This window comes from Argentina silus (assembly GCF_951799395.1).
Source record: "Argentina silus genome assembly, chromosome: 9".
Classification (NCBI taxonomy): Eukaryota; Metazoa; Chordata; class Actinopteri; order Argentiniformes; family Argentinidae; genus Argentina; species Argentina silus.
This window is the reverse complement of record NC_139663.1, coordinates 3665211-3678141: the sequence shown is the minus strand read 5'-3', so window position 1 is coordinate 3678141 and position 12931 is coordinate 3665211. Positions and strand designations below refer to the sequence as shown.

The following is a 12931-nucleotide window of genomic DNA, read 5'->3' as shown; positions in this document are numbered from 1 at the left end:
TTATGGCATTTAGCAGACACCTTTATCCAAAGCGACTTTCAACAAATACATTTGTTTAAGTAAGTGAATCATCTATCCATCAGTCATCATAAGATAAAGTAATCAATGCCCGGACCAGGGGCCATAGGCAGTCACAATGCTAGTCACAATGCTAGACACAATGCTAGAATGCTACACTGTATGTGTATGTCACGACTATGACAATGAAAGGATTGCAGAGGAGGGAGTGGGGCATCGCCAAAGCTTCTGCTATGAAAGCCACACCTGAAAGGTCACAACCTCCTGGAGCTAATCAGGTGGGCCACTAGAGGGGGGTAAGGACCTCATCCTCCGCACCGCCCTTTAACGCCCTCCAGGGGGCTTCCTTTGAGCTCCTGCCTCTCCCCAGCTTACAGAAAGAACCCCAAACACCCCCCTTTGGGAGGGGAAATGACAACCATTGATTGTAGTGACTATTCTACCTGACATAGAGCAGGTCTAAAAGACATTTGTTCCCCTGCTTCCAGCTGTTGGCCTGGCGGTCCTGTGCAACTTCAAAGGAAGGAGAGAGAGAGAGAGCAAGAGAGAGAGAGAGAGCAAGAGAGAGAGAGAGAGAGAGAGAGAGAGAGAGAGAGAGAGAGAGAGAGAGAGAGAGAGAAACCAAGACCAGATCTCATTCATACCCTTCTGTCCACTAATGAGAAACATCCTCTCCTTCCTGTGTGACGGTGGTGTGTTAGGAGAAGGACAGACCATCAGGTAACTGTGGGACAGGTGATGGTGTCCAGATGACATAGGACAGGTGAAATCAGAGAGGGACGTTCTGAGAGACCAGAGACCGGATGAGCAGGGGTTTCATATCTATCAGTTACCAACAGGACTCATTGAAGATTTTCTATTTTTTCCACTTCATCTCTCCGTCCAGCTCCCTGATTAGTTTTCAGAATCACGGGATGCAAATAGGGGTTTGCCAATAGTCCATCAATCAAAATGTCACCCCAATCTGTTCTACATGTATCTGCAGCTCCATCATGCTGCATACTTACATAGAGACAGACAGACAGACAGACAGACAGACAGACAGACAGACAGACAGCACACTCAGACAGCACACAGACAGACAGACAGACAGACAGCACACTCAGACAGCACACAGACAGACAGACAGACAGACAGACAGCACACTCAGACAGCACACAGACAGACAGACAGACAGACAGACAGACAGACAACTCAGACAGGCAGCACTCTCAGACAGCACACTCAGACAGCACACATACAGACAGACAGGCAGACAGACAGACAGCACACTCAGGCAGCACAGTAAATTAGTTATGGGAACTGTAGTACATGCTGTACAGTTTCTGAGCTGTGTTCCCCTGCTCCCCTCTCTGGCCACTATCCACACTGTAACTACTTCACTCTCGGTTCACTGAGTTCATGGTGTTTTGCAGTCTGGGGGGGTAAGCACAGAGGCTTTCTCGTGCCCTTCTTCCCTCCCTCCCTCCCTCCCTCCCTCCCTCTAAATCTCCTCCGTCTACCCAATACAACAGTGATTAATTAGTATGCCGGTAGCTACGAAAGGCCCAAATAAGTTGTCATCACCTCTCCCAATGGAGTCTCTCTCTTTCTGCTCAGCTCAATTCAGAACTGCTCACGCTACCAGTTCGTTAGCCCAAGGATCTTACATTTGTATGAGTCTGTAATATATCCAAAGCCTATGTTAAACTCAAGGGGGTAAACACGGGGTAGTTGCTTATTAGCCCACCAATAGTTGTTAGTTGTTAGTGGTAAATAGTTGTTATATTTTTATTGTAAAAAGCAGTAGTAGTGATGGAGGTTTCTCAGTATTACTAGTCAGTATGTTGTGGCTTAAACATGATGAAAGATGAAAGAGTCACTCTGCAGACATTTAACTGATCGTGTCGGCATTTGAATGGATCAATGATCACGTTTTGCAGAGAAGTCATTACCAATGCCACAGATGGAAATGTTCTGAATCATTTCAGACAGTAAGACTCACAAGACACCGCCCTCTATTGGCTCTCAATGGAACTGCTGTATTGTTTTTACATGTTTGTTTTTTTTGACACTCACTGAATAGAATGATCAGCAACAGATTACCATGCACATCTAGGCATGTTGAACAGTGCACTCTGACTTGGGACTTTTATAAACACCATGCTGTTAAGAAACAGCAGACATACCTGAGTGACCCTTTCAACACGTATGTCAATGTAACACCTCCCAATCCCCTCAATTCAACCATACAGAGATTTAACACGTAAGATACAGTACTGCTACTGGCCTCGACTCAAATGGTTATTATGTGTCTGACAGAGAGCTGGGAGTTGATGAAATTTTAAACACTCAAGTGGTGAAGCAAGTGAAGAATGTAGCCGTTAGTTACTGCAGTGTAGGGTTTATGAAACAGAGAATTAACATCGTCAATCTGTTCAGGCTTCATTCCCTCACAATAAAACGTTTGATGAATTATAACCTCTCCAATACAGACAATCACAGCTTTATAGAGCTATTAGGCAGGAGTGGAAAAGGCGGAAGCATAAAATCCATCGTAATTATTGACAATAGTCCTTTATGACAATGACTGATGTGGAATGAAATGGAAGTGAAATAGAGGAAAAGGAGAACAAGACTACATAGAGAACTGTTAACTGAAATAGTGATCAACAAGAACTCAATCCAGAAAACTGTTTTATGGTTACCTTCACATTCATGTACTACAGAGGTGTACTCAGGTAGAACTGTAAATCACAGAGACCTGTTCCTCTTTAGTACAACTATCAAGGCAGGTCAGTGGTCAGAATAAGGCCAGAGTGGTCCATAGGCCTTGTGTGAACAGTAGCTACAGTATATGGTTGTCCATATATAAATCTTCAATATACAGTTATGGTTATTCAGATACGTTTGTATATATAGACAATGTTGTTGCAGTTTGAACAGCGGTGCTCCACATCTTTACAGGAGTCTACACAGAAGGGGATTAAACAGCACGGCCAGCACCTGTACGGACAGACACATAGGGATTCAGTTAGGTTTAGTCACAACTATAGATACAGTATATAGTAAAGTAATGCATCAATGTTGTGTATGGCAGGTAGCAGTAGCTAGCTTAGCATTGGGCAGTGATTTCCCCCTCCCTTGGTGCCACCCGAACCAAACATGATTGGGCTTTTATACTGCTGTTGTGAATAGCCTATCACATTCTAGATAGGTTGGCAAAGGCTTCAATAGCACCATTTTGGGCAGAATTCAATTACATCACTATTGTCCCAAGCATGAATAATTCACTGATGAATTTGTGCTGCCTGGTCCTTTGGAGAAGCAATTTTACTTGCTCACTTTAGGGTTAGGGTTAGCGAGATACATTCTACGCTTATATCAGAATATCAGTCCTATGGAGGAACTGAACTGAACCAGGTATTTTCTTACCCCACGAGAGTCAAGGAGCCACAGATGATCCAGGTCAGCAGGCCTGCGTTGACCTCTGTCTTGGTGATACCACTCTGCTGGCAGTGGGGACACGTAGTCTGACCTGGCACCTCCCTCAGACCAGGGCTCATCACTATCTGGGTCACTAAGGGCACACACATGACACTCCATATGAAACGGTTCTATCCTCTGACACCTTCCTTCGGTCTTGCTTCTTTCATTTAGCCCTTGTTCTTAAGGGGTCATTGACGTGTCGATGTGTGTTATGATGGTAACAGTGTGTTGGAACAGTCTGGAAACGGCTTGCTTTTATCAGCTATAGTCCTATTAAGTCCTGATCCACTTCCTGAATTTAGGGACAATGAGACATACAGTGCTAAATACAGACTCATGTTGTGCTATGTTGCTTGGGATATCAGACACAAGTGAATGCTGACCCCTGGTGGTGTAAATGCTTTTTATCTAGCCATGTCGATCTCCAGGGAATGCCCGCAAAAACACGCATGCACACAGACAATCACACACACTCACACACATTACATACATAAATAAATGATGTATGCACATTGCATACAACATTTCTCTGTCTACTCTACACAAAACAACATGAACATATTCTGTGGTAAGCTATTCTGCTATTCTGTGTCTACATTATAACACGCACGTCATAACACACACGTAAAATGCAGTTTTACTTCCTTCCATGCGCTCCGGGAATAGGAACCGAAAGCTTTCAATTCCTAAAGACTACAGTATCATTTATTGTCCTTGACATTTGTTTGAATTGTTGCCCACCAGGAAGCACATTTTAGAGTGCCTCTAAATCAGATTACCATTGACTGGCTGGCTCCTCTGGCACCACACAATAGAGTCACTGTGAATGTCTGAAAGGGTGGGAGGGGGGGAGGTGCCACACCCATATTTCTGAATGCAGACAAATAATCTTGTATGGCCACACATTTTTAATATCCAATCAGTTCACTCTTTGCCCTATTTTTCATATCACTGAGTAGCTATAGCTGCAGGGGTTTACTGTGACTGAAACACTGTCAATACAGAGCTAACTCATTTTACTGTAACTCTCAGCCCAGGAACATATTTTCTCCGAATTCTATTTTACAGTATTCGTCTGTTCTACAGTAAATCAAATAAATGTTCCATTCATTCGAACTGATCATACCGAGCAGGAAAGAGAGTCTCTCTAGAATGCCACCCACGCTCTGTGGGCAACTGGACAGAACCCTATTGTCCTGTTCTATATTAGTGTTAGGGACAGAGATTGGGTCAGTAGAATTCCACTGTGTGCAAGAGTGAAATTACACTTTTTATTAGAATTACACTTTGAATTTGTATTGACATATTTATATATTCTGTGTGTGTGTGTGTGTGTGTGTGTGTGTGTGTGTGTGTGTGTGTGTGTGTGTGTGTGTGTGTGTGTGTGTGTGTTTTTGTGTGTTTTTGTGTGTGTGTGTGTGTGTCTGCGCATCTGGGGATGTGCTCACACAAATGCATGACTCCATGTTCGCATATTTGATGTGTGTGTCCTATGTGAGTGTGTCTGTGAGTGGAGGTGAGACTGTCTCAATGCCTCACCTACTGGCACAGGTGCAGCTGGTCCAGAGGGGTACTGGGGTGGAGAAGGATACACACCTGGGCTGGGACCTTAGGGACAAGAGAGAACATTCTAGACCACAACATAATACAACCCCATGAGGAGAGCCAAGAGGCATGTGGAGTAATATGGTGTTGTTCATTTTCTAACATGTGATGAATTACTCATTCAAACTCCATCAAGACAGCTGGAATGTTCTTTATTGTCCCTCTCCTTTTCTCTCCCTCCCTTTTCCGAAAAGTACAGTATGTGCTTCACACTATTGACGTGTACAGTACTAGCTGAAAGGAGAGTGTAAACAACCAATCACTCACCTCCCTGGTAGGGCCCAGGCTGGAACCCTGGTTGTGGGGGTGGTCCTGAGGCACCAGCTGTGGCCACTCCCCCGTAGTTTCCTGGGGGCCCTGGGTAGGGCGGCGCCATGTCACCTGCGGGATAACCTTTCTCCATCTCAAAAGATCTCTACCTGCAATAAGGGAACATTGGAAACCAATGGACTAGTGGCATATGAGTCATGTTCATGTTAAGTGTCACCCAGCACAAAGACATTGGGTAGGGTGAAAGGCAACCACTTGAACAATATGGCCTTTTAGTTTAGAATCCATTAGCTTGTTGATAGACCAGTTCTGCCTCACCTACTTCTCTCTCCTTTCTTCTCTCCCTGCCATGCCTTTTTTTTGCCATGACAACTATTGGCATAGCTGAAACCAAAGCAGAGTGAACTAATTACCCATTAAACAACACAAAAGGTTCAAAGTGGTTGGCCTGAGGTAGTTCAAAAAAGGGAAATGGATCCTTAAACAATCCAATGTGCTTACTTTTTAGGACATTGCACAATGAGGAAGCCGTCCAATCACTAATTACCGCCTCTGAAGTAAAAGGGATATAAATATTTCCCTTCTTTTGCAACAGTTATTTTCCAGTAAAGAGATTCATCATGATTCAACACACACAAGCTTGACCTTTGTTTCCTGGCTGACTCACAGAAACATCTTGCGTTTTGGCAGCACTTACAGTAAGTGGTAGCACACAAATGCGCATACTATGTCATCGCAAGCTCCCTGGCGGTTGGATTCTGGTCATCGACATGCATGTCATTCTTCCTATCAATCTCTATCTGTCTCTACCTATCTCTTCCCAATAAAGCAGAAATGTCCTAAAATGTCCTAAAAAAAAGAGTGTGGCTGCTTGGGGTGTGGCTGCACCAGATCCCAGGTATTAGGAGGGATAGAACCACAAAAGGGGGTATTCTGTTCCGTACCCCCATGCTCTCCTTCTACACTGACAGAGTGTGTGAGTTGCCTTGAATCTCTGGACTCCCCCCCTCCTCCCTCTGTCTTCATATTGATTTCTTTAAGAGCCTATTACAGTGCTCAAGCTTATAGATGACCACTCTAACAGAGTGGCTCAGGAGATGAATCAGGCGATATAATGAGTGTGTTATTGCAAAGCCACACAGTTAGATCTTGGTAAGTTGTGTGTTTTCTAAGTGGTTGTGCATGTATCTATTGAGTCAAACTATTCTGTGAGATGTGTGTAAGGCTGGGTATTTGTATAGAATATCTATAGAATATCTATAGAATATCTATAGGCTATGTTAGTGACGTGTCTGTAGTAAATATGTGCAGTGTATGGAGTAGTGTGTTTGTAGAGTAAATATGTAATGGGAGATGTATCCATGCTGTCACTCTGTCCTGTAATGCCCCAAGCTCAGAAAGAATAAAACCAGTCATCCACCCTGAGCACTATGCTGCCTCATCAGTCCTTACTAAATGAATTACAGCTGCATGACGCCAGATTCAGGCCTGAGCATTCAAGTGCTTTTTCTTTTCTTTCTCTCTCTCTCTGCCTCTCTCTCTCTCTCTCTCTCTCTCTCTCTCTCTCTCTGCCTCTCTCTCTCTCTCTCTCTCTCTCTCTCTCTCTGCCCCCCTCTTTCTCCCTCTCTCTTTCCTACACACACACGCACGCACGCACGCACGCACGCACGCATGCCCGCACATACACAAATACACACACACACAGCACATCTCAACGTATAAACAGTACACTGTGTGTACCACACCCTGATAAGTATCACCAGGATTTCCTTGGCAGTATTACAAGATGCTAGCATTCTTCCTTCTCCCCTTTGAACCATCAGTATAATAGAAGAGTCTCATCACAGTAACATTAACGGAAGACATTCTCATCCATCCATGTCCTTTACTCTCATATTGTGATTCATTATAACATAATTCAACTGTCAAAACGACTCCAAGACAATAAAAAACATTGTCTCCAAAAACCCACTACTCCCAGATGAATGAAACTCTCATGATCCCTACAGTACAACACAAACACAGATGGGGATAGAATGTCTGATAATACTACATACCAGAAGACATAAACATAAGCAGTGCCTAGTAACCTCTTTCCCTGTCCCTGCCCAACACTCTAACCACCCTCCCCTTCCATCCCCACTACACTGCTCTGTGCTGCCCTATAGGCTGTAGTCTTTGGTCCCAGACCAACTTACCTGAAGCCTCGGAGGTGAAGGACGCCTAGTTGACTGATGCCTGGTCCAGAGAGAATGTGAGTGAGAAACTGAGTAGCCTCAAGTCAGAGAGAGAAAGGGAGGGAGAGAGTTGGAGGGAGGGGAGGGGGAGAGGGGAGAGGGAGGAAGCTTTGCTTTCCATAACCCTCCCACACATAATTCCCTGAGAAAGACGTGGTGATACTGGTTTGTATGAAACTCCTACCTTTTGTTCTAGCAGCTCCTCTATGATGTCCTTGTGTGTACTGTATCTCCTGTGGTTGTAGTTCAAAGGAAGTATTGCGATGATATTGTAGAAAAGAAAGAGGTTCCCTGCAATATACTGCAAAAGTCCATGAAAAGACGGGGACCATGAAAAGAGGGAGGTAACTTTACTCACATTACTACAGGATGGTTTGTGTACAATACAGGGAGGGGAGAGGGAGAGAGTGTGATTGTTTTTTGTGGAACAGATTAGGTTTCAAAGTCTACTATTGACTGTTACATCACATTCTCCATCAACTTGGCTGTACTGATTAACAACTCTACCCATTGCAAACTCACATGACGTTGACTGGTCTCAAACTGGTCACGCACACACACACACACACAGACGCACACAGACGCATATAGACATTGTATAGTGTGACTTTGACAAAGGCATCACAACTGAGGCTAAATGTTTGTGTGCGTCATTGTAAAGCTAAATTATACAATCAGCATATATGAATAATGACCAATCTGACAGATGACACATAACTTACAGTATAAAAAGAACTGAGCTTAACAGATTACACGTTTTTACATCCTGTTCTGCCTTGCCTGGTTCGTGAGTTTATCATGTAATGACGATAATGGATATGAAACACAAAAACCAGACTTCACGCTCTTCCATTTTGTAAATATTTGAATTCCCCAACTATGTATGACCCAGCCACATAGATATGAAGTTCCTGATGATGACATGAGAGTGGTTCTGCTCTGGGGATGACAAGTCACAGGACTGTCACAAGGGGTCTGAGTCCATAACATCTAGGGACCACCCAGAAAATCACAACATGGCTTCCTATTTCTTCTCCCATGTAAAAAGTGTTCTCGACCCTGCTCACTGTGTGGACTAAGCACTGTGTTTTTGAGTTCACAATGGCCATGCACTTACAGAAAGGGCATTGGATGAGGCCTGCAGAGTGTGCCCTCACACACGGTCAAAATGGAATAGGACACTGCACCGTCATGGAATACACATGCAGACATGTAGTTACTGCCACGGAAGACTTCAGGTGTAGAGAATCTCCTGACCTCAGGAGACAGCCAGGTAATGAATGACCTGACTTAGTTTAACCACTAGGGGTCATATTAGCACTGATAAAAACATCCACATGCTGGGATATACAGAAGGTGAAATGTTACAGAAAGCTCAGAGAAAAGGTCCAATGTGTGGCACTGAAAGAATTCATCACTTCTAGAGTATCTGGAATTTTCTCAAGGGTCGATACTGAGGTGAGCATAACAGTAACACTTGCATCTGTCATTGTGATCAGTCATTGGTGGAAGAGACCATCAGCTTAAACTTCATTACAGCAGAGAGGACATTTTCAATTGACATTTTCCTGTTTTTGACTGTGCAATCATGGTAGATGGTATCTTTTACCTGTTATCTTAGATGGAGCCGGGAGTAATTACATAGTGTGTGTGTGTGTGTGTGTGTGTGTGTGTGTGTGTGTGTGTGTGTGTGTGTGCTTGTCTTTGCTTGTGTGTGTTTGTAGATAATAATAGTATAGTATAATAGATTATTATTCTTTTTTATTTTTTTGTGTCTGCATCTGTCTGCATGTGTTAGTGGGCTGCTAAGACTGTTGTTGATTCATTATTGAATTCAGCAGAGCCACTCTTTCTCTGTGGTATGGATGACAAGACACTGTCATGGGATAAAGAAGGGCACTGGTGTGTGTGTGTGTGTGTGTGTGTGTGTGTGTGTGTGTGTGTGTGTGTGTGTGTGTGTGTGTGTGTGTGTGTGTGTGTGAGTGCATGCGTGCGTGCGTGCGTGCGCGTGCCTGCGTGCGTGCGTGCGTGCGTGTGCGTGTGCGTGCCTGCGTGCGTGCGTGCGTGCGTGCGTGCGTGCGTGCGTGCGTGCGTGCGTGCGTGCATGCGTGTGTGTGCGCGTGTGTGAAACGTAACTGATATCACACTGGGTTGATTATCTGAGGTGAGCTTTCTTTGTTTCAGTTCAACGTCAACATCTCAGGAAATAGCTGGCATTACAATAGAGGGCCTGAGAGACCAGATAATAGGCAATGAGAGATAGGAAGAAGAAGGGGACAAAACAAAGTGGGACAGCGTGGAGATAGAAAGAGAGAGAATTAGAGCCCCATTACTCAGCGGGGAAGCCAAAGTGAGAGAAAAAGCACAAAGTGAGAGGTGTTTGCATAGCCTCTGTCATGGAAATTCTCCATTGTAGTATTTTATTTCTGCAAAGGTGAGATTCAAGAGCCAAGGGTCTTGTTAAAGCCACAAGCTACAGTTTACACTTGCAAGCGGAGTGACACTCCAAACAGAGTTCAGTGACATTTCTAAAGCAGCACAGCAACTTTCCCTCCTTATAGCGAGGGAGGGAGTACATCGTGCCACAGTCTACATCCAACCTTCAAATCCCGTTTTGCAACAATACTCAGTAAATTTCCACAATCTGCCTTACAATAAGGGCCTAGTACATGGCCCATTGTTATAAGCAATATAGCAGTATTCTGTCTAAAACATTTCTATCAATAATATTTCTATCACAATCCTTTTAACATTTTACCCCTTAATGTTAACAACTTCACAAGCCAAGCTTTATTAGTTAAGCAAAACAGTTACATTTCATTACATTTCAGTTTCATCAGACATTTCATAGTCAGGGAAAGGGAACAAGTTGGGGAAGTCAGGTGTGTCCTCTCGCTGTTGGATCATAACCTGAGCTGCCACCCTCTGAACACATTTTAAGCAATATTGAAATCATCATACATCAGACCATTAAAAAATCAATGGCAAACACACAATCAGCATTTTAACAACAGAAGTTCCCCATGTTCCGAAAAATGAATTTAGAGTTGAGAAAGGATCTATGCCATGTGTTTTGTGAGTTTTGAGTTCTTAAGCTCCTTTATGTGATTCTTGTACCACCTCCTTAGTTGCATCCGAAATATAACTACAACATTCAGTACTGACCTCCTGGCAAACCCCTCCCTGTGACGCTAACATCATATCCAATGCCATTCTATTTACTTCTTTTAATGGTTGCAAGCATGGCCAGCTGTTTCTAGCAAACAGAGGCCCAGAACAAAGTTACAACACACATTCATACTTTCAAAACCCCCCTCTCCTCCAGGGCGGGTTCTCACACAGTATTATCTATTATTCAACCCTGACGCATGTGGGGTGATCTGAAAACAATTGGGTCTTGTGAGACTTATCAGCTGGAAACAGTTTTAGTAGCTTTTAACACAGTTCACAAGCAAACACTTCTACTTCTATTAGTACAAACATCCACTACACTATCATCAACATTATTAGCACTTACTAGCATTTCATAGTACAGATACTTATTGAACCATTACATTCAATAAAAATGTGAAATCAGTATGTGTCAGTCCTTTTACTCCTGTGTTCTAGTCTAAACTTCATAGTCGGGGACGGGATAGAGGTCAGAAACATATTGATACCGCTATGCTCATTTCTGTGAGTGTGGATAGCAATTTGTCTCTCTCTGTTTCTTCTAGGTTGCCTAGAGTCAGTCCTGGTCCTTTCTAAAGTCGGTGTGCCGTGGGAGTGAGGTGGTAGTAGGTGTAGGGAGAGGTGTTGGTGTGTGTGCAGGTGTGGATGCAGGGGTGGAATGGCTGCTATTTGAGTCCTGCCGTAGGACTTTCCCTTCTAGAAACCAGAAAGTGGGGATCACAATGAGGCAGGAGATGATCACGAGACTGCAGAGAGCCCTCCTCGCAGGGAACATCCCGGTTGTCGGAATGGATGCCAAGGGCGGTTCCTCTCCATCTCTGGGCTGCTCTGCAGGTAGTGTTGGAGTCAGAGGTTACTAGCACTTGACTCTTGTTGGGGTATATCTCCCTGGTCACTCTGGTTAGGTGGGGGGGTTCTCCTCCTGGGTTTGGCTACCCTGGTCCCTCTGGGTTTGGCTACCCTGGTCCCTCTGGGTTTGGCTACCCTGGTCCCTACAGTGTGTGGCGTGCACTCACGTGCCTCACCCGGCTACTTTCACGGCTGACTGGGTGACGAGCTGCCCCTGGAATGGTCCTTGCCACCGTGGTCGGTTCCACTGTTTTCTCTTGCAGTCTTTGATCATCACCCACTCCCCAGGTCTGATGTCATGGAGCGGACCCTCAATAGGCGTGGGTAGTTCTGCTTTCACACTCCTGTGGACGTCACTCAAAACCTTCGACAAGTTCGTACAGTATGTTAACGTTGTATCATTTGCATTTTCATATTAACATATGCCCCAACCCTGTGTTCATTGGTCGGCCGGTCAGAATCTCATGGGGTGAGAGGCCAGTCTTATGTCTAGGCTTTTATCCATTTAGTTCAGTCTCATTTTTGACAGTTTCATCTCTTTCTACTGCCCCCCCCCCCGGCCATCCCCCCGCTCTGTGGTGGTAGGCATAGTGTGTCCTTAAGTCCACTCCTAGGTATTCAGACATTCTCTGTATTGCTTCATTTACAAAATGTGTCCCATTATCACTTGACAGTTTCCTAGGGACTCCCCATCATGGCACTATCTCAGTTAACAATGCTTTTGCCACTGCTGAGGAGTCTGCTTTGCTAGATAGAAAAACTTCAACCCATTTTGAAAACATGTCTACAAATACCAAACAATGTATTTTCCCCTCGCAGGGGTTTAACTCAATGAAATCCATCATAACATGATCAAATGGGCCATCAGGGGGAGGATGGCTTGATTGGGCGACCGCTTGTCCCCGCCCCACTTTATGTCGTAAGCACACAAGGCAGTTTGAACAAAAATGTTGTGAGTATATTGAGAAGCCTTGTGTGTGTGTATCTATTTACAATATCCGTCATCCCCCCTTTTGACACATGATCCTTCTCATGTGACAATACAGCATAACAATAAAACAGACATTTTGGTAAACATGGGTTACCATTCGGGCCAACCCAAACCTTATTTACATAGGTTGCCCCAGCACTTCGCCACTGTGCTTTTTCCCTTTGTGAGGCTCTAGCCTGTGCCTCTCTCAGCTCAGTGAATGAGACGGTCGGGGTTATTTGTGTCATTTGCAGTGCTGTATGTGCTGCAGATTGAGCGGCTGCTTTAGCAGCTACATCCGCTCTGTCATTACCTAATGAAACAGTATCTTTTCCATTTGTGT

The 12931-nt window shown here is 44.4% G+C and overlaps 1 protein-coding gene across 2 annotated transcripts; it reads right to left on the bottom strand.

Annotated features, from left to right (window-relative positions):
- Positions 1-2683: 2683 nt before the first annotated feature.
- LOC310809827 (lipopolysaccharide-induced tumor necrosis factor-alpha factor homolog) lies at positions 2684-7648 on the bottom strand. 2 transcript variants are annotated; one of them, XM_083677329.1, is made up of 5 exons: positions 7560-7648; positions 5359-5510; positions 5026-5094; positions 3433-3577; positions 2684-3003 (listed from the first exon to the last, which is right to left on the bottom strand). In XM_083677329.1, exons 2-5 carry the CDS (start codon positions 5492-5494, stop codon positions 2898-2900), a joined length of 456 nt encoding a protein of 151 aa, XP_083533455.1. In that variant the 5' UTR covers positions 5495-5510; positions 7560-7648; the 3' UTR covers positions 2684-2897. The 2 variants fall into 2 exon arrangements, with proteins under 2 accessions (XP_083533455.1, XP_083533456.1); XM_083677330.1 differs by lacking the exon at positions 7560-7648 and adding an exon at positions 5680-5765.
- Positions 7649-12931: the final 5283 nt, after the last annotated feature.

Coding starts and splice junctions, on each gene's coding strand:
- LOC310809827 (XM_083677329.1), bottom strand. CDS start 5,494: ATGGAGAAAGGTTATCCCGCAGGTGACATGGCGCCGCCCTACCCAGGG. Junction 5,095..5,358: donor GCCTGGGCCCTACCAGGGAG/GTGAGTGATTGG, acceptor CTTGTCCCTAAG/GTCCCAGCCCAGGTGTGTAT. Junction 3,578..5,025: donor AGCTGCACCTGTGCCAGTAG/GTGAGGCATTGA, acceptor GTGTGCCCTTAG/TGACCCAGATAGTGATGAGC.